The sequence below is a fragment of the Hyperoodon ampullatus genome (genome assembly GCF_949752795.1).
Source record: "Hyperoodon ampullatus genome assembly, chromosome: 2".
Lineage (NCBI taxonomy): Eukaryota > Metazoa > Chordata > Mammalia > Artiodactyla > Ziphiidae > Hyperoodon > Hyperoodon ampullatus.
The window spans coordinates 29,869,846-29,893,649 of NC_136915.1; the positions used below are offsets into that span (position 1 = coordinate 29,869,846).

The window sequence follows — 23,804 nt, forward strand, 5'->3', positions numbered from 1 at the left end:
TTGTATTATTAAAATCTTGATTCCACCCTTGACCTCTCTGCAGTTTCGATCTCTCCCTTTGACCTATCTCCCTTCCACAAGAGTTTATTGATCACCTACTGTGTGTGAAGAGAAACACTGCTAGATCCTGAATACATTGGTGGATAAAACAGATGTGCTCTCTGCTCTTACAAAGTGTTTTGGTGAACCATCTCTTTAGTAGCTTGTCTCCTCTGTCTACCAGTAAGTCCTTCTCTTTACTTTTCTCTTCTGTGTTGGCATCACAGTTGCTTCTGGGTACCTTCATCCAGACTTTGGGAACAGTCTGTCTTCTCTTTGCCTCACCTCTAATGCTCTTTTTTACAGTATTAAGATGTATTCCCTGCTCTCCACCCACTCTTCTCAATTTAGTTCTAACATTTCTTCTTAAATCTTTCTTGTATAGGTTACTGGATGAGACTTTTTGTGATTGTACTCTCAAAAAAACCCAAGAAACCTTCATTAGCCCCCATTCACAAAATAAAAGTTTTTTAGGGCTCTGATCTTAGTTTAACCTTTTCAGCTTCAGGTACTGTTCCCTTTGCCACACATACCAGAAAGATGACTTGTTCTGGAATTAGATAGAACTGGATTTTAATCCTGGCTATGCCAGTTTACTGTCTTAGGCAAATTATCTAACCTTTCTCAGCCACATTAATTAATTACATAAAAGGCAGCATCTAACACAGTGCCTGTGACATAGTAGATGCTCTAAATGCTCATTCCTTGTCTCTGCTGTCTAGTCTCTGGTTTTGCTTACATCATTTGCCTTTGCCTAGCATATCTAAATACTCTTTTTATCCCCCACCTTGCCCTTAAAATTCTTCTCTATCCTTCAAGTCCTAGTTTAAATGTACTTATTCCTGGAAGCTTTCTCTTGTCATCCTACCTACAGGATTAACTCGTCTCTTTTTGGATTCCTCTAGAAATTGTATCAGGCTGCTGATCAATTACGGTCTTGCTTGATATTGTTTTGAGCATGGAGTGGATCTGATTCTGCTCTGAAACCTTCTTCCCTCTGCACATATATACCCAAGGTAGAGCCTTGCACTCACATGATACTCAATACTTATGGAAGTTGGTTCACCTCCAGTCCATGTCTCTCTTGGGCCATAAATTGGTGTCCCTTGTGATTGATAAAGTGGAGTGTCTTTTTCTATTTCTATTGGCTGTTTTCACTAGCCTCTTTTGAGAAGTGCCTGCTCAAGTCTTTTCCTTTTTTTATTGGCTTCACTACCTTTTTCTTATTGATTTATCGGATGCTTTTTAGGAGAACTGCCTTGAATAATTATCCATGTTTCTGGTTTCCTCCATAAAGGGAGAATCCAGTGTTTTTGGCCTGCATGTGGAGTATAGTGCGTCATGCTTGGAGAAGTCAGTGCTTACTCAGAAAATTTTCCCTTCCCTGGGCTCAGTCATGTTATACCTCTCTCCAGTCTCATACCTTGATTAGGACCTTGGGTTCCTTCCACTTACATGCTGTTCTTTGATTATATTGAATACCACTTAGGTAATGGGGGCATTGCCTAGGAATTAAGCCTGCAGATAAGAGGAACAGTCAGATTCTTTTAAAGATCCTTCATCCTCCTTCCTGGTAGGCCATGTGATGGTCAAAGCAAGGTCCACATGCATTGTGATTGCCCTGAGAGTGTAAAAGGATAGTGTCACGTTTGTCCAGTTCTAATCTGCTACCGTACCTCACCCTGTCCTTAGTATTTTTAACTCCTTCCTCTCCACTAAACTGGTACAATTTTTTTAATGTAAACTTTTTATTGAAGTACAGTATACATATAGAGATCTTTTGTGTTGAGTCAATTAATTCTCACAAAATGTCTTAGCAAGGTAACCAGTACCTAGTTCTGATAGTAGAACATTACCACAATCCCAGGCTACCAATCACTACAACTCCCCATCAGTGTTAACCACTATTATTTTGGCTTCTAACACCATAGATTAGTTTTGACTGTCTTTGAACTTTATATAAATGGAGTCATATACCATGTTCCTTTTTTTGTGTCTGGCTTCTTTCACTCAACATTATGTTTGTAAGATTTATCCATGTTTGTTTAGTTGTAGTTTGCTACAATTTTTCCATTATATGATAATAACACAATTTACATGTATTTATACATTCTACTGTTAATGGACATATTTGGGTTGGTTCCAGTTTTTACTATTATAAATAATGCTTCATTGAACATTCTTGTACATGTCCTTTGAACATATATGCCCATTTCTATTGGGTGTGTAACTAGGAGGGATTTTAAGTGTACAAATGTATACTTCCAACAGCAGCAAATGAGAGTTGTAGTTATTTATATCCTTACCAAACTTGGTATTGTCGCTTTCATTTTAGCCATTCTTATGGGTGTTTAGTTATACTGCATTTTGCTTTTAATTTAAATTCTCTGGTGATTGATAAAGTTGAGTATCTTTTTATACTTCTATTGGCTGTTTCACGAGCCTCTTTTGAGAAGTGCCTGCTCAAGTCTTTTCCTTTTGTTACTGGCTTCACTACCTTTCTCTTATTGATTTATAGATGTTCTTTATAATTCCTTTATTTAAATTTACATGTATTATACATATCTGTGGCTTGCCTTTTTACTTTCTTAATGGGTTCTTTTGTTGAACAGAAATTTAAAATTTTAATGTAGTCCTATTTATCAATATTTTTCCTTTATGGCTAGTACTTTCTGAGTCCTGTTTAGGAAATCCCAAGGTCACGAAGATACTAGTCTGTGTTTTCTTTTAAATGTTTTTTTTTAACCTTTCACATTTAGAACTAGCCTGTGTTCGCCAGACACTGTTGCTTTCTCTGTCCCTTGGCAGTGGTTCCTCTTTTGGTGCAAAGCCTAGAATCTCAGCCTCCTGCCCACACCTAGAATCAACACATGTACCCAGGGCAAAAGCAGCTGCAGCAGATGGCTCACCTCTGTGAGATTCTCTCCCTCTCTGCAGTGTTAACTCTTCCAGTTCTTGTTGTCTTAGCACTTCTCTGCTGCCTACAAAAAGATGATTTCTATATTTTATTTGGCTTTTCTGAATGTTATGTGCAGAGACACTGGTTTGCCTCTAACTTTATCTCTTGGAAGTAGAAATGATCCCTTTAGCTTTTTAAACATTCTCAAATCTATCCCATTGAAAACATATCATACCGTTCATTGATCCTACATCTCCTCCTTGGTACTTTGTATTACCAAAAACAGTTTTTGCCTCTATACATTAATTTTTGCCTCACTATCACAAAATTCTGGTCCTCATTTTACCAATCTCTTGGCAGCATTTGACTTAGTTGAACACTTGCTCCTTCTTGAAACACTCTTTCTTCCCTGGCATCCATGATAGAATACTGTCTTGATCTTTCTCTTGGTTCTCTGAATTTTTGTCCTTTGCAGACTCATCTTCTTCCTGCTCTGCAAGTATGGTGAGTTCAAAGATACAAGTCTAAGCCCTCTTCTCCTTTCATTCTGTTCTCTTCCTTGGTGATCTCAAGATCATGTTTTCAATTACTGCCTGTACCTAAATATCTCATAAATTTACATCTCCATTTCAGACTTCAGACTACTCCTGAACTTCCAACTACTATACTCAGTTGCGTGATGGATATCCTCACTGGGATGACCAAAAAACACTTCAAACTCAAAATTTCTCAAAAAGAACTTATGATCTATCTGTTCTATTACAAAAATCTAGAAACTCAGAGGTTATCCATAAAAATTGTTTTCCCTTACGTATATAGTCTCTTGAATCTGTTTCTTTCCATCTTGACAGCTGCCTTCTTAAGCTACCCTCATTTCTTCCCTAGATGGGTCTAATGACCACATTCTTTCTCTCACACTATGGTTCCTTTATTCTCCTTTGTAGTTACTTTGGCCTTTCAGTTTCTCAAATATATGTTGCTTTCTCCTATCAGAGTACATTTTTGCACGCTCTTCCCTCTGCCTGGAATGCTCTTTCCCATATTCCCTCTCCCTTCTAAGTCCTCTTCTACCTTTAGATTTCAGTTCACTCATTACTTACTCAAGAATCCTTTCCTGACTAGGTTATTACCCCCACGTTATATGCTCTCACAGCTCCATGAAGTTTTCTGTTGTAGCATTTATCATTGTTATACTTTCCATGATTTTTAAAATTAGTCACTGGATAGTAAGCACTATTAAGAGCAGGGACCCTGTGTGTTTCTGGTCATCATTGTGTTCCCTAGCACCTCATATACTTCCTGGCATCTAGGAGGCATTCAGTAAATATTTGTTGAATGCACTAATCAGTTCTCTCCCTGCTCATAGCTGAAGTGAAACGTGTTGGAGATACACTCTTGGGAATGGCTACACAGTGTGTGCAAGTGAAGAATGTGGTCAAGACCTCGCCTCAGACTCTGTCCAACCTTTGCCTGAAGATCAATGTCAAACTTGGTGGCATTAACAACATCCTAGTTCCACACCAACGGTATGAACTCTGTTGCCCACTTGCCCTTGTCAAGTAAGGTACCATACTGGTGATTGGTGAAAAGATAGGACCCTGTCCAGGCCAAGTGAATCACACACAAGGGAGAGAGGACCAAAGTGGGTGCTAGATGGTGCCAGGAAGAGAAGACCCAACTCCTCACCATTTGTTTTCTCTTCCTTGTTTAGCTCTGCTGTCTTTCAACAACCAGTGATATTCCTGGGAGCAGATGTTACACACCCCCCAGCAGGGGATGGGAAAAAACCTTCTATCACAGCAGTGAGTGATACTTTCCACCTTCCTCATAAGGTTCTTCTCTTAGCTCTGAGCCCCCAAGACTACACATGATTTCCTTCCCTCAGCTCTGGTGCTTGACCCTTCACAAGATCTTTTTATTTCAGCTGATCATCCCCATTAACCACTCCCTTGGTTTCTTAATAAAACTAACTCTGCATGGCATTTTCTTTTCAGAGAGAGAGCAGTGAGAGTGTAGGCTGTGGCCAGAGACTTGGCCCTGTCTCCATCACTTTTGTTCTGTGTTCGAGTTTCCCTCTCTCTCTCTCTCTCTGCCCACTTTTGGAATATGGGAACGAACATATCTCTTCTCTGAAATCCCTTTTAAGGGAGTTACTTAGTTGCTGTGATTGTCCTTTACTCTTCCCCCTCCCTACCCCTGATCCACCTAGTAGATTAGATAGCTCTCCAATCCCTCTCCTGACATCTTTGCTCCCTGTCTCATAGGGACTTCTGAATTGGCTAAAGGGACCAGGCCTCCTTTCCCACTTCTCTTTCTTCAACCCTCAAGTTTCTCTAGGCAGACTGGGCCTATCTCAGTAAATGTGGGGAACCCTATACTATGCTTATCTTTAATTTCCTCGTGGCCATCCATCCTAGTAGGCTTTGGCTATTGTCCCCTTAGAAAATGATGTTATTCCCACCACCCACAAGGACACTCTTCACTATGGTTCCTAGCGTAGATTAGCACTTGAATTGAAAAAAAGATAAACTTGTTTTTGAATGAGGTCATTCTTTGAGCTAGTAGTGCCAAACCTTCACATGCCCCTCTGCAAGGAGTAGGGAAATCAAACTTATCAATTACCCACTGTGGGTTAGGCCCTGTACAAGATGACTTATATGTGCTACAACAGCACTGCAACTAGGTGGTATTCTTATCTCCATTTCAGAGGAGGAACAAGAAGATCACGTGGGTTAAGTAACTTCCACATGTGTGATAGAACAGAGATTGAACCAGGGCTTACTGAATCCAAAAAACCTCATTCAGTTGCATAGTTGTTTTGCTAAGAGGCCTTTCCCCAAACCCAGAACCTAACAGTGTTGGGAGGGTGGAGGTTCTGGGAGCTGATCCTGCCTCTTTGGTTATCAGGTGGTAGGCAGTATGGATGCCCACCCCAGCCGTTACTGTGCTACTGTGCGGGTGCAGCGACCACGGCAGGAGATCATTGAAGACTTATCCTACATGGTACGTGAGCTGCTCATCCAGTTCTACAAGTCCACCCGCTTCAAGCCTACCCGCATCATCTTCTACCGAGATGGGGTTCCTGAAGGCCAGCTCCCCCAGGTAGGGCCCACAATAGGTCAAGAAAACCTTCACATTGAGGCCGGGTGGCCTGATGGTAGCAGAGAGTACTGCTGTCTTTTCTGAGCTATTGACACTGGGAGGTGCTACTACTTAGGGAGGTTTGCTAAATGGAGTAGTCTTGGAAGCAGAGATCACAATTGAGAGATGGTGTGTGCAATCACTGATAGACCTTTCTTCTTGTAATAAAAGACCCTCAGTGCCTATTTACTAGTTGGTCCATGTTGAAGACTGATTCTTTAGACCAGTGGTTCTCAAACTTTAGCATCCATCAAAATCTTTTGGAGAGCTTATTAAAGTAGTTTGCAGAGCTCTACCCTTAGAATTTCTGCTTCAGTGAATCTAGGATGGGGCCCTAAAATTTGTAGTTCTGACAGGTTCTTAGGTGATGCTGCTGGTCTGGAGACCACACTTTGAGAATCACTGCTATTGACCTTCACGATGTTCCTCCTATTCTTGCTCCCTGCTAAGCCTTCATTTTCTGTTGTTCAGATTAGTGTACTGAACTGGTCTCCTTGACTACCATTTAATACATAGTAATATAACTACCATTTATTGGGTACCTCTTATGTGCCGTAGACTGAGCTAAGCACTTTGTATGTATTCTATTTAATGCTTACAATAACCCTATGAAATAATTATTATTCCACTTGATAGATGATGAAACTGAGGCTTGAAAATGTTAAATGATTTCTTCAGTGTCATCCAGGCTAATAAGTGGTAGAGCTGGGATTCAGACAAATTGGTTAGATTCCAAAGTTCATGCTCTTAACCATTATGCTCAATTTCCTCCAAGTCATACAGTGTTTCCTAAAATGCCAGATGCGTTTATCATAACATGTCTGTGTTTAGAGATGTCTAGTGGCCTCACATAGCCTGGGGTTAAAATTCAAACTGCTTAATAAGCAAAGCAGTCAGCAGTTACTAAGCCACTGCTAGGTTTTTTATGTTTTTACTTAATTATTTGTTTTAGTCTTCACAACAGTTTTGTGTGGCTGATGTTATTAGTAACTTTAGTCAATGTGGAGAAAATGAGACTTAAAGGGGTTAAGTAACTTGCTCAAGGTAATAAAATTAGATAAAGCTTGTGTTTAAACCTAGTTCTAATTGATTCTAAATTGTATTTACTTCTACCATACAGTTTTTACTCCCTATACCCGACATCCAAGGCCACAAGGCAACTACTGACTATGGTTTTTCACCTGTGGCTTCTTTAGCTAGTCCATTTTTGTATAATACTGCTTTTTTTCAGGACTGAATTTATCTAGTCCCTCTACACCCATTTCTGTCTAGTCTTCTATGGTGGTCCCAATCCTGTCTGCTCTTAGAGCTCATGGGTAACTTCCATTTTCCTTCTGATCCTAAATTCAGCCTTACTTTGGGCATTGTGATTTCTCTCTGAACCTTGGTTCTGTGTCTTGATGTTAGGTCTAATTATACATAGGAACCAGGTGAGTGCTCTCTGCTGATACTAAGCCTCCCAGCTAGGTTTTATAGGAACATATCAGGTGAACTGTCTACAGGCATACCTCGTTTTATTGCACTTCGCTTTATTGTGCTTCGCAGATACTGCATTTTTTACAAATTGAAGGTTTGTGGCAACCCTGCGTCCTGCAAGTCTGTCGGCACCGTTTTTCCAACAGCATTTGCTAACTTCATGGCTCTGTGTCACATTTTGATAATTCTTGCAGTATTTCAAACTTTTTCATTATGATTATATTTGTTACGGTGATCTGTGATCAGTGATCTTTGATGTTACTACTATGACTCACTGGCTCAGGTGATAGTTAGCAGTTTTTAGCCATAAAGTATTTTTAAATTAAGGTATATACTTTTTTTTTTTTTTTAGACATACTGCTACTGCACACTTAATAGACTATAGCGTAGTGTAAGCATAACTTTTATATGCACTGGGAAACCAAAAAATTCGTGTGACTTACTTTATTGTAGTGATCTGGAACTGAACCCACAGTATCTCCGAGGTATGCCTGTATAAGGCTGATTTTGATAGGAAGGGCTTATCATCTCTAATGGTTGGGTGTCAGCTTATAAAGAGAGGCTGAACAAAAAGCCGTATTACAAGTGGCAACCCCTTAGTTCAGAAAGATGTGTGAACTCAAGAGGAGCTGTATGTCTCTTTGTCTCCCTCCTCACCCTGTGCCTAGATCCTCCACTATGAGCTGCTGGCCATTCGTGATGCCTGCATCAAACTGGAAAAGGACTACCAGCCCGGGATCACTTATATTGTGGTGCAGAAACGCCATCACACCCGCCTTTTTTGTGCTGACAAGAATGAGCGAGTGAGTGAGGGATTGAGGAAGCCACCCATACCCTTATCTTGTCTCCCTTCTCTTAATATGGAAGAAGCCCTTGAAATAAAATCTGGGGATTTTGTCCTTGGCCTGTCCATCTTCCCTGGTCCCTTTCTTCCCCCTAGCTCTTGTGGTCCTTCTTCTGCTGCTTCCTTCCCTTTGTTTCCCCCTTCTCCCCTCCTTCCCTTATACTTCATCTCCCTCCTCCTAGCTCCCTGGCCTATAGACCCCATATATAGACCAGCTCCCAGAGAAGGGAAAGGGAACTTCCATTTATTGAACTTCTCCTATGTGCCAGACACTGTACAAGGCGTCTTCCTCACAGCAGCCCTGTGAGGTAGGTACTGTTATTATCTCCAGTTTAGCCTCAGAAAGGTTAAATGACTTGCTAAGATCACACAGCTAATAAATGGTGAAAGCAGCACTTAAACACAGGTCTGTGTGACTTTAGAAGCCTATTATTTCAATTCCCAGTACCCTCTGGGAACAGCAACTTCTACTTTACTCTTGGGATTCTGATGGAATCAGATTAGAATTGAGTCGGGGCCCTAGTTAGGGTCATGCAGGTCTTGGGATCTCGGTTGTCTTTGTCTCTATACAGATTGGGAAGAGTGGTAACATCCCAGCTGGGACCACTGTGGACACCAACATCACCCACCCATTTGAGTTTGACTTCTATCTGTGCAGCCACGCAGGCATCCAGGTAGCTGGGCTATGTCCTGGGGTTTCCAATGGGTCAAAGATTAGTTGATTATTCCCACTGCCTCTAGAATATACCATTCCTCACTGAGTGGCATTCAAATCAGGATTGTTCTCTTAATAAGCCCTTTGTGCACTTGAACATAAGTGCACTTTGAACGTCTTAGGCAGGTTGCCCATAAGATGGGTGCTTTATGACATAGGTGGCTTTGTGTCTGCCTTTTCATGGGTGGGTCTTCCAACCCAGCCATACTCTTAATAGTGATCCTGTTCCTTATCATCAACCATCCCCTCTGCCCAACCTGGGGCCCCTCACCTTCCTATCTTCCCAGGGCACCAGCCGACCATCCCATTACTATGTCCTTTGGGATGACAACCGTTTCACAGCGGATGAGCTCCAGATCTTGACGTACCAGCTGTGCCACACTTATGTACGATGCACACGCTCCGTCTCAATTCCAGCACCTGCCTACTATGCCCGCTTGGTGGCTTTCCGGGCACGATACCACCTAGTGGACAAGGAGCATGACAGGTGAGGCCTGGGATCAGGCTGGCTTCCTTTTTGCTTCAGCTTCTGGTACCAGACCCTCTCAATTTTCCTTGGGTAGTAGGAAATGAGTATTGTCCAATTTGATGTCCTTGGGCTCGTCAGCCCAAATCTGGGTTGGGGTTTTCTCTTAAATTGTTATGGGAATTGGCATCCTAGGGGTGGGGGAAGGAATTAGCAGCTCAGTTCACCAGGAAGGACTTCTTTCATTTTTCCTTTTCAGTGGAGAGGGGAGCCACATATCGGGGCAGAGCAATGGGCGGGACCCCCAGGCCCTGGCCAAAGCCGTGCAGGTTCACCAGGATACTCTGCGCACCATGTACTTCGCTTGAAGGCAGAACGCTGTTACCTCACTGGATAGAAGAAAGCTTTCCAAGCCCCAAGAGCTGTGCCGCCCAAATCCAGAGGAAGCAGGGAGGAGGGAGGTGGGGCAGGGAGGAATGCAGAAGGCCTTGTTTCCTCTACAGAGGGGGCAAAAGGGTGGGGAACAGGGCCAGTAAGCCAGACCACCAGCCAGAAATCTCTGATATTCACCTCATGCCCTCCACCCCTCACCCCATCTTGTCACATCTGGCCCTGACTCCACTGGACCAAGAGAGGCAGCCCCGGTGCCCACCATACACACAGATGTCGCATGTGACTCACAGTGCTAAAGACTCATGCCTGACAGCTTGGTAAGGTCGGCCCTGCAGCCCTGCAGACAAAAGCTGGTAGGTTTGGGTTGGATACTTTAGATGGGAAAGTGAGGGGCTTGAGAAAGTGGGTGGGAGGAGGGCAGGATTTTTTAGGAGCCTTAATCAGAAAAGGTCTAGATTTGTTTAAGAAGAAAAACGAAACCAGATGCAGATCAATATTTTAGGATACTAGATGTTTTAATGGGTTGAGAATCCAGCTCGTAGGATGATTTTTAATGCTAATGGTTTGGTTGCCCCTCCCCAGCTGCCACTCCTCTTTCCCTTATTCCTCTTTCTCCACCTTTTCTACCCCACCTTACACCTTCTCCCTGACAGACATCCAGCCCCTAGTAAGACTTAAGGCACTATGGCACTTAGCTCTGAAGTGACACGACCCTGTCTTCCTTCCGCCTGCTGGTGGGTAACCAGTGCCTTCCCTGTAACGGTAATGCTGCAGAACTGCAACCTTTTGTACCTATTTTGGGGGGGGTGGGGGCGGGGTGGGGGAGGAGGTAGGTGGGGATGAAATACCCCTAACCCAACAAGCCTCCAGCCAGAGCGCCAGCTATTTTGCATTTGAAGGAGTTGACTTCCATATTCATTGAGCTTTTAAAAAGATCGCCACCTCAAGATGGTTAAAATCCATTGACATTTGCACTTTCAGACCTGACAAGTCTCTCGGAGCTGCTGAGGTGACTGGCCTCTGGCCTTTCCACTTATGTCTCCTTTCTCCCTGTCCCCGCTTCCTCCCCACCTGCCTGGGTCTGGAGTTACTCTCATAGCATTTCTCACTCTTGGCTTCTTTTTTTCCCCTGATGGTCAAGTCTGTTTATGTTTCAGTATTTTTTAACTGGGGTGTCTTTTAACAAACGATCCTTAGGTCTAAAATAAGAAAAAAAAAAAAAAAAAGCAAAAACTAAATGTTATTTTTATACCATAACTTGAGTCTATTGCCAAAATCTGGAAATCCCTCCCATGCCCAGTGAGTTTACATCCCAGAAACATTGAGCCGTCAGAAGGAACTATGTACCTGACTTGTTCTTTGGCCTGGCTCTGTAGGGGGTGGTTATCTCCCCAAGGTGGGGCTCAGTCTCCACCCTTCCTCTGTGCAGATAATATCTTTCTCTTGCTGCAGGCACCCCTTCTGCACTGCCCTGCACTCTTTTCTGCAAGTGCATCTTCCCTTCCTCTGGACTGTCCTCTGACACTTTGGCTTATCCCAGATTTCAGTGTGTCCTGTGGATAGGCTGGGGAATTTTGCTGCTCCCTTTTGCTTCTGTTTACACAAATGAATTTTTCCTGATTTCCCACTAGGGCATGTGAGTGGGTGGCATGGGCTTTTTTTTTTTTTTTTTTTTCCTGTCTTCCTGGGTAGAGGTGGGGTTTGGCTGTGTTGCAGAACTGGAAAAGTAGGGGGTTCTAGCTTGGGGCCTATTGGCCTTGAAGCAAGGCTTCCTCATTCTTTGACTGTTCATTTTTTCCTGTCCCACTGCTTGGGATGAGGAGTTGCAGCTTCAGTGTGGAAATTCCTCTTTTTGAGGAGTCTGGGCTTGGGCTTGCCCCAATCTGGTGATGAAGCCATGACACTTTAGACCTAGCTCAGGCTTGGAGGCCAGCCAGAGGAAGGCCGGTCTGAATATGGGCATATGAAGTTAGAGCTACCATTTCCCCTCCCCAGCAGCCTTTGTACAGACCCAGATTTGCTATGCAAAACAGTCTATCCCAGGTTCTGTTCTGGTTGGCTACTTTGTTCAGCAACTTCACAAGACGTAGCACAAACATTGATTATGGAGAAGGCATCAGGACTGTTGAGTAACTCTTCCTTTACTTCTTCCCTGCTGGCTACAGTGTGGGGTGCCCCCTGGGCACAGCCCAGCTGAAGAACAGAATGGAGGGCTCTGGGAGGAGGCAGCTCACTGGAGAGCCTACATTCCTTACACAAGTGCCTAAAGAGAGTGATGCCAACACTCCATCTGCCCTGCCCATCGCCTTCATATACTGTCTATTTCGTGTTCAGTCACCCTTTGGGGAGGGGAGTTCTCTTGGGACAGTGGGCTCTGAGTGTTCTCTTCTCGGGTATGTTTTGGGGCTGGGATCAGGGCAGTATTCCTGGAGGGTCCAGTCATTCACCAGCATTTTGCAAATGTCCGTTGAGAGCTGGTGGCAGCCACCTACTCTCAGCAGCAAGTTTGTGTTCTCTCTTTGCCTCACTCTCTCCAGTTGGGTTTTGAACTGAGGCTTGAAATGCATTTTTTAGCCCTTCGGCATTGTACATGCCATTTAAGAAATAAAAGCAAAAGAAACAGCTTGGGCAATGGCAAGAATATGACATCTTGCTGTGATTTTCTTTCTTTCTTTTTATCTTTGAAACTTGAAAAACACCCTTGACCTTGAGGATTATTCTTGTTTGAAAGGTGGTGCATGCAGGTTGAGAAGTGGTGTTGGCAACAAGCTTTGGCTTTCTTTGATTTCGTTAAAGTGGTGCTTCTTACTTAGGCTCTGGGGAGACCCCAGCCTCATCCTCTTAGAGAAGTCTCCTGCTCCCTTTGTTCCACTCTTTTACCTTCCTTTTCCTCTTCTCTCTTTCCCTGGCCTCCTTTTATTTTATTTTCTGTTCACTCAGCTTGCTTGCTGGCCTGCCTGCCTATCTGCCTTTGTGATGATGAATTCTCTGCATGGCTACAGTGATCGCACTGTTCGCTGGCAAGGTCAGGCTTAGCTCCTCGGCTGCAGAAGACCAAGAATCTGCTTCCCAAGCCCAGTGATGTCCTCACTGGGCTGGACTGCCCCCAAACTTACGTGAGGGCATAGCAGAAGGCCTGCCCAACTGGCATGAAATCAGGAGGGCTTCTGGCAACTTCCACACCTGTCCACTCTTTGGAGTTGGTTTCTCTCATTGCGTTTTCTAGATCTGGTTTCATTTCTCTCTACCTGGGGCCTCCCTTTTCTGAGGATGTCCTAGGGTTGACCTACTTGGTTATCCAGTGTTGAAGGGTTAGGGGATAGACATGGGAGAAGACGAGAGGGATGAGAAGAGCATGGAGAGAATTTGGCTAAAATCTGGGAAAGGAGAGCGCTGCTCATTGATCACTTTTCCAGTCCAGCCTAACTCACTGGGGCTGAGGTGCTACTGCTGGTCTCTGGGGATAAGCCTAAGGCTGTTGTTTTTGGGAATTTAGGCTTAGATTAATGCTGAAAAGGTACCTAACAGTGTGAAACCTCCCTAAGAAGCTCCCACCTACTCAGTAGCTCCACTGCAGCCTCCTCTTTGGCTAAGCAGTGATGTTCTTGGATAGTTTTCTTTTTCTTGTCCAGAATTCTGTAAATGAGGCCAGCAAGATGGGCAGCCAGGGGGGACACTGTGACTTCTTAGCTGGCCCATAGGGTATCTGCAAGGCTGGTGGGACAGTGTTTTAGACCTGGCATCATGTGTAACAAAGAAGGATGAAAGTTCCTTCCCCTTCAGGGTAGAGAGACGTCTCTAACTAAAATGCAGTTTTGCAAATTACATTGGGGGAAGTTATTTTTATTTATATTTGCTGGGCGTAGGCCAATCCAGGATGGTAGCTGGGATGCCTTCCTTCTTAAAGTCTGATCATGGCAGGGTTATGCAGGGCACTCTTTCCTCTTTGGCCTTCTAAGCAGACTGGGGAGAAGGGATTCTCTGGTTTTCTCTTTTCGCCCATTTATTAGGACTTACCTTCTCCCTGGACAGGGAGAGAGGCTAGGTTGGTGCTCTCCCCTTACTCTACTCCTACTGACTTAGAACCTCTGGCTGCTGTTTGGGAGCCCAAGAAAGGTAGTGGAGGTTATGGGCTCAAAACAAAAGAAAACAAAGCAAAAAACCAATAAGGTGGGGAAGGCAGATTTCCTTCTTTAAAAAGGAAAATAGGAAAACCTCCAAGGATTGTGCAAGTAAAGACAGTATGTCGAATGCACTGACCCCCCTGGTGTAGTAGCAATAAGGAAAAATGAAATGACTTTCCTGTGCACACAGTCCAACCTGATTGGCGTGTGATGTTGCACTTAGCAGCCATCTGGTGGGCATGTGTGTCTACTCTGGGTTTCACTTTAGTTTCTAAACTTTTTATCCCTCTCAAGTCCAGCATGGTTGGGGAAATATCCCTAGAGCCCCACAGCTGTGTACTTGTTTGCATTTGTTTCCCTTTGAGACTTGTGTTTGTGTCCTGCTTTGAGCTGTACCTTGTCCAGTCCATTGTAAAATTATCCCAGCAGCTGTAATGTACAGTTTCTTCTGAAGCAAGCAACAGCAGCAGCACAATTCTGTGTTTTATAAAGACAACAGTGGCTTCTATTTCTAAAGTACGGTCTCTCTCTCTTTTTTTTTCTTAGCAAAGCAAACTGTTGGGATTAATTATAATCTCTGATAGATTTTACGTTAGAATAACAGATTGTTAGAAGAGCAGAACCATCACTTTCTAAAGGAGTAAAGTGGGTAAAACAAATTCCAGAATGTTGAAACTGCAGATTGTATGTAATCACTTCACAGGGCCTCCATTTATTCTTCATTCAACAAACATGCGAAGCACTGTGTCTAGAAGTATTATGAGGGGAGTAAGCAGGCACAATTCAAAAATGAGGAAAACAGTGTTTCTCTCCTTAAGGAGTTTAAAAAGTTTGGTGGTGGATATCAGTAGCCAAATGGTTCTCTGGTACCATTTAGAGAGATTATGAGGACTGGAACAAGGCTATAGGACTATATCAATGAAGATAGAAAGGAAAGAGCAAATTGGAGAGACACTCAGGGAGATAGAATTAATAGGACTCAATGGATGATGGAACAGGAAGAGAGGAGTAGAGGCTAATAATGTTCACTCTTCTTGAGCAAGTGAGTATATTGGGACAGTCCTCTAGCCAAGACTGGGGGGAGAGGGAGACTATAGAGGGAAGGTGGTAAATTTTGTGAAGAAAGACAATTAGCCTTGTTTAGACTGAGTTTTGAGGTTCCCATGGGGTAGCAAGGTTAAGATTTCCAGTAAACATTTATGTTTTGGTGCTCAGGGAAGACTACAAAACTGTAGTTATAGATATGGAATTCATAATCATATAGATGGTAGTTAAAGCCATAGGAATGAACAAGATGGCTTAGAGAAAGAGTAGAGCAAGAGAAACCTAGTGTACGACTGTAGGAAACGAGATGAGGAGAGGGAGTAGAACCTAAGATGACTGGTCAGATCACTCCTAAGTACCTTGTATGTTTTTGACTGCTTTAATGAGATGGGAGAATAGTCAAGAGAGTGGAATAGGATTTAAGAAAGACAAGATTAACAACATGAAAACTGCTGCAATGAAGGGGGAGGGTTATTTTTTTCTACTTAGTTTACTGTCTTCCACCCCATCTTCTCTGGGATCTCGTAAGTATATGGTCATTCTCCAGTATTTTTTGAAAATGAGCATTGGAAAACCTAACTTAAACCAGGCTAAGACTGGGACTTCCAGGTTGTTCACCACAACCACTAGCACCATTTCCACCTCCAGCTTCCTCCTGTCCTCAGGAGATGCTTGTAAAAGAATAAAATAAACCTAATTTTGTTCCTAACTAGTGTCATAGATGGTGTTCCAGTGCACTCAGTAGCACTTAGCAACTTGCTCTGTTTACTGTCATGACTAACAAGTCCCCAGAGCCTGTGAACTTCTAGGAGCAGAAACTACATTCTATTCATTTTCGTCATCTCAGGGCCATAGCGTGTATCAGGGGGGTCAATATTTGTGAGTAGAAATGAGCTAGAAATCTGTGGTTCTTGAGTACAGAGGGGAGAAGCAAGAAGTGATACTGAGTCTACAGGATGGGCTCAGTATTCCTGAATCTTCAGGTAAGCAGAAACAACCAGATTATCATCACCTTTTCTTACTTTCACCTGAGCTTCAAGGTTCTGTGATTCTGTGTCTTAAACTGTTGGTGCAGTTGTCAAGCATGTAAGTTCAGCATTCCTCCCTGGTACTCCTAGAGTATTGTTATTTCTGTGTATTGGGGGAAGATGGCACAGAGAAGGATTCTGGCACAGGGCTCAGTGAGAAATTTCAGTGGCAGTTAGTGTGTACAAAAGTGGGCCTAGCATTCCTCTGGAGGCCAAGTGTTCAAATTGCTAACCTGTGGCTACCCCTGTGAGATTTCCTTGGAAGCAAGCCAGCCAGACCCATGCTCCTTTTCAGCAGCAAGGAGTAGTGAGGTTGGTTGGACTTGAAGAGCAAACTGGAACATGGAGGAGATTTTTCGCAGTTGAAACAAGACTTAAATTTATGACCGTTAATGAAGCAGAAAGTGTTTAGCAGAGCGAATGGGAAGATAATCATTATACCACATTCTGGTTATAAATTTCATTGCCATAAATGAATGATGTTAAAAAGATTTCAGCATTTGGCTGTTGGTTGCCACTCAAGAGAAAAACATGGTGGGAGCCCAAGGCCTGATTTATCTGGTCCTAGAGCTCAAGGTTTGATCTAAGGCTTGTCCTAGCACCCCTGGATATCCCTTTTCAGGATTGGTTGAGCAGCCTTCCCTCTGCCCTGTCAGTTGGCACCATATACTGTAGCACATTCTTGTCTGTCAAGTGCCTTTAGGGTAGAATGAGGCTGTGTATTTGTTGGGTATCACTTGGCTTAATAGACCCCAGAACCACATGGCAGTTAGTGTTTGGCGGCTAAAGGAAAGGGTTATAGTGCAAAAAGAAGAATATTTTCAAGTTCTGAGCCTGGGCCATCCTCAGACTACTGTCTGTACTGCTTGAATGTAAAGAAGCATCGAATTGGAAAATTAGCTCTCCGTTTTTCTTCCTAGTTTTCAAGATATTTATTCCTTTGGCTGTAAGCTAAGGAAACCTGGCAGGCTTAGAAAGTGCACAGAGCATGACAGAAGCACTCTTTTAAAGCAGCAGCGTTGAGGAGCTGGAAAAGTGGACTTGCTGGAGGTGAGGTGCATTTAGAAGCTCTCCATTTAAGTACCACAACTACCTTCCCAGGATACCATATCAAGATTTTTTTAGGTCACTGTGGCTTACCCTGCAGGAACACACTGTCCTCTTATTCTAGACTGCAGCAGCTTCACCACTGTCCTCTTGGCAGTGTCTTTTTGGGACAAAGAAATTTTGAGGAACTTTCCTAGGGACCTTCCCCACCTTCTGAAGGCAAGGAACTTTCCTTGTAAAAGAGGCAGTGGGAGCTCCTAGCCAGGTTTTTGGGTTGTTAATGGAAGTGAACTGGAAAAGGAATAGGGACTTTGGGTACTTTGAAGTACTTGGCTAGGTGTTTTGTACAGTATCCATTATAATTTGGTTGTATCTTCACAGCATTCGTGTGAAGTAGTTTATCAGCTACCTTCAATTGCAATAACAAAACCCAAGTAAATTGGCTTAAATAAGGAAACTATCACATGACAAGAAGTCCTGATTTCATATGGCTGCAAGGTTGGATAATTCACTGGCTCAATGATAATACCAACATAACAGATTCTTGCAGTCTTTTTGCTCTGCTGTCCTTTGTGTTGTTTTATCCTCATGCTAGTTCACCTCAGGATCCCAAGATGGCTGCTATAATTCCAGGAAGGAAATGCTGACAGAACAAAGTCTAGCAGAAGAGGGACTAATTTTTCCCAACGTTTCATTTTAAAGAAAGGGAATCCCTGGAAGCCCCAGCAGATCTGGCCTAACGTCTCATTTGCTAGAAATGGGTCATCTTCCCACTATTCTGTCATTGGCAAAGCAAATGAGATTATCCATCATGAGTGACTTAGATTAATTACAAGTTATCCTATGAGTCATGTGGATTAGAAAAGACAAGTCATGTTTGCTAGGCAAGAAGGGATAAAAGGCTCTTGGGTAGGCATCAAGCAGTGTCTGCTCTACTAGCTACTCTGGTTTTTACAGATGAGGAATGTGATGTTCAGAGAGAGTGACTTTCCTAGAATCACAGATAGTAGCAGAGGGCCTTCGGTGTCAGCTCTGACTGTCCCTAAAGCCAGTATGTTTTATATTGTGTTCTGCTGCAGTACATAGTAGCTTCCTTTCTGCTGTGTAAAAATTGCTTGTCTCGGAGAAGAGATTTCAAAGTGCCAAGGCGGCTAACTTCAGCCCATGCAAGAGGAAAGGGTTCTATCCAGTTGCTTTCCTCATCCAGTGATATTTTTCTAGCACAGGAAGCTTGGAATGCAACTTTCAGAGGGCACTGATTTCTTTGCCCCCAAGATTTCTATACTATTTTACAGTTCTCCCTTCTGAGAGCAACCAGTACCACAAGGGATGAGGGCAGAGTTGCCATTCTTGAAGCCCACTTATTTATTGGTCCATCCACCTGCCCCACAGATATTTATGGGATGCTGCTATGTACGAGGCACAGGCACTGTTCTAGGCACTGGGGCTATGACAGTTAAGATACACAAAGACCCTGCACTATACCCTTAAGAGCAGACTCATTTGGGAATGAGGTTATCCAAAACTAGGATATGCATGTTGTCAGGGGAGAGCCTCATACAACTTGGCTTTGGGCAGAATCATTCAAACTTTTTTGCCTTCCTACTTCCTGATATTACAATTCATGAGCCTTTCATAATGGGCTCACAGGTGGGGTCCGTGGATAGCAGAGGTAGATGGGAAGGCATCATTGACATTTATTAAATTGGGCTGAATTAGAAGGTCCCAATCCTGTTAATCCGTGTCAACAAAGCCAAGAAGCTTGCAGTCATTTAGGGAACCGGTTGAGGGGTGAAAGACTCTCGCAAAAGAGTTGGTATTTACCCCTGTTGAATGCTGCTAAGGACTTGGATTGTGTAGAGTCAAAGATTGAAAGTAACTTTTAAGATACAGTGTTTCATCTAGTGACATTTGATATTTTGAAATCGGGGAGGGCATTTTCAGTATAAGGAGTAAGGATGGGAAGGAAGAAGTGAGGCAGAATTGGAGTCAGCTATGGGTTTGAACCCCATCCATTTATTAAGTGTTTACTGTAGGTGCATCTAATAAGTGCTTTAAGATGATAACAATAGGGGCTTCCCTGGTGGCGCAGTGGTTGAGAGTCCGCCTGCCGATGCAGGGGACACGGGTTCGTGCCCCGGTCCGGGAAGATCCCACATGCCGTGGAGCGGCTGGGCCCGTGAGCCATGGCCGCTGAGCCTGTGCGTCCGGAGCCTGTGCTCCGCAACGGGAGAGGCGCCACAACAGTGAGAGGCCTGCATACTGCAAAATACAAACAAACAAACAAAAAAGATGATAACAATAGTAAACGCCCTCACTAACATTTAGGGAGGATTTTCTTGGTGCTTTATGTACATTGCCTAACTTCACAACAACTGTGAGGAAACTGAAGCCCAGAGGTTCAAGTGACTGACCCAAAGCCCCACAGTGACTGGGGGGGAACTAAAGATAGGATTTTTTTTTCCCCTTTCCTCTTTGTCCCAAGCTTTAAAAAAAATAATGTATTTTGATTGTTAAAAGTCTAAACATTACTGATACTTAGAGACAGGGAAAAATCATGAATCATTCCTCAACCTGAATAAGATAGTATCACATTCTTTCAGGCAACAAATACTAACGTGCTGGTCCTAATAACCTTATAAAGCTTACATTCTAGTGGAGGAGGGGGCACCCAATATACTAGTGAACAAAAATTGCAGATTGGGAGAGGGGTTATTAAGGAGATACTATAGTAGTATACAGGAGTACCTCACCATAGATCGGAGGTCCGGGAAAGGCATCTGAAATGTCTTGAGGTGTGAAGAGCGGTTGGGGGGCGGAGGGCAAGGGGTGAGTGTGAAGAGGAAGGAGAGGGCTCCTGGCCAAGGGAACCAGAAGCAGAGAGGCTCCAGGTCTAATAGAAAAGCGCTTTCCCTGTTAGGGGAGGCCGACCAGTATAGCTGTCGCATAATGATGAGGAAGAGTCTCGCTTGAGGGGAAAGGCAGGGGCCCCGTTAGGCCTACAGCTGGCCCCGCGATGGAGTTTGGGTCCTGGTGTGACCAGGCGTTATTAAAGAGTTTTTAATATGGAAATTATAAGATCTGATGTTTGTGTCAAGTCCTGTTTCATAATCTTTCCCCAAGTTATATTGTACATTTCCCGCCCCCCCAAAAAATGGTCGTCAAAGCAACTCGACAGGCTCGATCAACTAACTGTTGGTGGTCACTTGACCGCCTGCGGAGGAGGAGGTGCGTGGGTCGGTCCCAACTGGGCGTGGCGGGAGGGCTTCGAGAAGCAGGGGGCCTCTCCCCAAGACAAGATTGGCCCGGGGCCTTCACAGCTGCAGGTCTTGGTCCTGCACCTCAGACCAGCCACGCTTCACGAAGGCTCCTGTCCAGGTTAGCTATGCCGCCCTCCGCGACCTCGCCTCGGGCAGGCACTGTCCCGCACCAAGGTGGCGGGAGGAGTCCAGCCCTTCGGGGTTGTCTCCAGCCGGCACGGCCGGGCGGAGGACCGGGGGAGGGCAGGCCCCGCCCAGCTCGCGGCCGCTGGCCGCACCCCATCGCGCTCGCCCCAGGCCCCGCCCAGGCTCGGCGCCCGCTCCGCGACACCTCCCCTGCGTCCTCCGCGGCGGCCGCGCCCGCACAGACGTCGCGCCCGCACGGTTAGGGCGGAGAGGCGAGGCTTGGATGTCGGGCGAGAGCCCGGGCAGCGGAACTGACGCCAGCAGGCTTCCGGGGGCGGCCCTCAGGGAGGTCGGCGGCGGCGCCGCAGTCGTGGAGGGGTGCTGGGATCGTAGGCGGCCGCGGGCGACGCAAGTTCCGCACGGAGCCCGTCTCTTCTCGCCTCACGCTTCTTCCTCTCTCCTAGTTGCGCGCTGCCTCCCGACGGCCGCTCTTCCTGACGAGAGCTTTCGGAGTGCGGTTGCTGAGGAGAAGCCGTCACCACCCCGCCTCGGGGCCGAGTGAGGGTTCCTGTCGCGCCGCGTCGCCCCCTGCGCCGCCTCCTTGCCCTCAGTGGCGGGCGCCCTTCTCGCAGGAAGCATTCCCCCCAGCTCCATGAATGGAAATCGGCTCCGCAGGTGAGTGAGTCAGAGCTGCTGGTCCGTCCGTTGGGTGTAACCGCAGAGCATCGTCGCTCCCTTGCGCCCCGGCCCAGGTGCGCGAGGTGAGCGCCGTCCCCCTTCGGCCCCCCGCCCGGCCCTTCCTCCGCCTCCCCGCAGCCCCGCCGCAGTTCCCTGGATCCACGGAGTAGGCGATGACACTGCGGGGAAGAGACACTGCTCAAAGGATTGAAGTTTGGGGTTCCCTAGGCCATATTACTCTTTTTTCCCCGGAGTCTAGAAGGGTTTGCCATCTTTTTTGTTACTCCAGTTGAAGATACAATGGGGTGTGTATTCTTTAATCGGGTATTGTGTCCCGTAGAGGCACTGGGTGGCCAGCATTCTCCCTTATGTATCTCCCTTATGTAGTTGTGAAGATACATTAAGATAACAGATGAGAATTAAGTTTGAAACAGGTATTAGTGCAACGTCAAATGCAAGATGGAATTTCTTCCATCCCCGAGTTCTCATCTATGTTTGTGGCAGCATGGTACATATAATAGTTCCTGAGGATCTTGGAAATGTCATATCAGCCTGGATCACTGCTTATGTGAGGAGGTAGATCTTAAAATTGCTGACTATATATAAATGTTTTCATTCTATATTCCCTAGAGAATCGGCTGTCATATTCTTGGAAATTTGGAATTTAAGAAAACTGCTTCCCTCCTTGGGAAAATATGACAGTCTTGAGAAAAAATTGCATCATGGGCAGTACTTACCTTAAAAAAAGAAAAAGCACTTTTTACGGTCTGTAATTAATTGAAGGACATAAAGTAGGTGTTACATAACGATTTGCTTTCCAAATGATCATATTTGGTATGTTAAATTTGGAAGTATGCTTCATCCAGCCAGTCACAGTTTTATAAATTAATTATGAAAATATTAAGTGGCGGGTGTCTTCTTACTAATTGTACCACAAGTCCCTGAAATTCACATCTCATTTTGCCAATTTGGGAGGCACCTGAATATTAGATAAGAAAAACTTATATGAAAGAAACCAGTGACATAATGACATTAAAGATTTTGTTGACTACGTTAAGGAGTATAATTGTCAAATAGATGCAAAAAGCCCTTAGGAATTGTAGAGGTGGGCTGGGGAGAAGGGTTTATTACAAGTTTTATTATATGGAATTTTCTCTAATCAATTTTTACCGTGTCTCTTTTGCATGCTCCTTTTTTTTTTTTTCACGTTTCCTTAAAAAGGGAAAGATTTGTCTAGATTGTGAAGAGCTTTAGACTCTCGTTTGTTTATCATTGATTTGTAGGTTTCCGAAACTGTCTTGCCTTTGTTTTCCAGTTCTCTTAATACACTGTTTAGGGAATGTGATGATTTGGGAGCTATACGTGATTTTTACATAACTGTTCTGTTGTTGAGCCTGGAAAACAAACATGAAAGTTAAACACTTTACTACTTATCCTAAAATTTTAAAGATATTGCCAAAAATTTTTTAAGGTTCTTTTCTTTTTTGGGTTTTTCATGTGAAATTATTCCCAAATACATGGACAACATCTTAGAAACTTCTGAAGTCAAACTGCCTAGCCAAGGGATCCAACTCGCCAAGTACGATTCAGTAAATGCTCCTAAGAATTCTTGAGCTATAGATAAGTTTTACTTCTTTTTGCATGGGCCGTTGCTGAAATATATACCTATTTAACTGTTCTCACATCTGCGGAGGTATAGTTAGATTTGTCAGCCATATGCTTGGACATCGTGAAACACAATGTTTATTCTTCAGTGCAGTTTATACATGATTGACTGTAATTTAATGATGAAGATAAAGTATAATTTGGCTTAAGATTGTCATCATCAAAAACAAAATTTTCATTCTTCCTGAGACGTGTAATTGTTATGCTGCAAGTGAAATCGAAAGCATAGTGGGGAAAAATGTGCAACTAAGTCTAAAATCAAGAATTTGACAGATACATATTTTGGTTTAAAAATTTTTAGATGCATATTTTCTCTGATAGTCTATTGAGTCAGTGTTGGATCTTGGCTCTCCAATTTGTTCTAAGTTTTTCTTTTGTGTGGAGATTCTCAGGAATCATCTTATGGCAAAATATTTTAAATTCTAATTGTTAGGTGGATACATAAAAAACTTAAATTTATTTACATTAGAGGACTAGAGATACAAATTCTATATAATTGTTTCTTGGCAAATCGTTCTTCACTAAAAGTTAATATTTGTCTATTCTTCCCTTTTGCATGTAATATTTTAAGTGATTTTTTAAAGGATGTCCTGGCACATAGTGACATTACAATGTCACTACATTGTAATGTAGTGATTTAGTACTGTGTGAACTCTGATTTAACCAAAAAGCTGGCAGGCACAATTGGTTTTTAAATAATAATAATCAATAGTTTAAGATCTGTGCCTATGACTCCTTAGTTAGGGGAACTTCTGATGAAACCCTATTTTTTTATGCTTTAATTACAGCTGGACTAAGAGTATATATGTTATATTTTCATTTCAAATAAAGTGGGAATAAAAGAAGCAGAAATGTTCAT

At 43.8% G+C, this 23,804-nt stretch overlaps 1 protein-coding gene across 4 annotated transcripts in view; it reads left to right on the forward strand.

Annotated features, from left to right (window-relative positions):
• LOC307049155 (protein argonaute-1) overlaps window positions 1–9,948 on the forward strand; it is a gene marked incomplete at both ends in the record, with an annotated part of 29,285 nt that extends 19,337 nt beyond the window's left edge. For 3 of the 4 annotated variants that reach the window (XM_079698555.1, XM_079698556.1, XM_079698557.1), the window contains 7 exons: window positions 4,305–4,464; window positions 4,650–4,740; window positions 5,846–6,040; window positions 8,224–8,358; window positions 8,972–9,073; window positions 9,402–9,601; window positions 9,840–9,948. In XM_079698555.1, coding sequence (XP_079554681.1) covers window positions 4,305–4,464; window positions 4,650–4,740; window positions 5,846–6,040; window positions 8,224–8,358; window positions 8,972–9,073; window positions 9,402–9,601; window positions 9,840–9,948 — 992 coding nt within the window. The remainder of the gene's footprint in view (window positions 1–4,304; window positions 4,465–4,649; window positions 4,741–5,845; window positions 6,041–8,223; window positions 8,359–8,971; window positions 9,074–9,401; window positions 9,602–9,839) is intronic. The other variant, XM_079698558.1, reaches the window with a different exon arrangement.
• Between the last annotated feature and the right edge of the window lie 13,856 nt (window positions 9,949–23,804).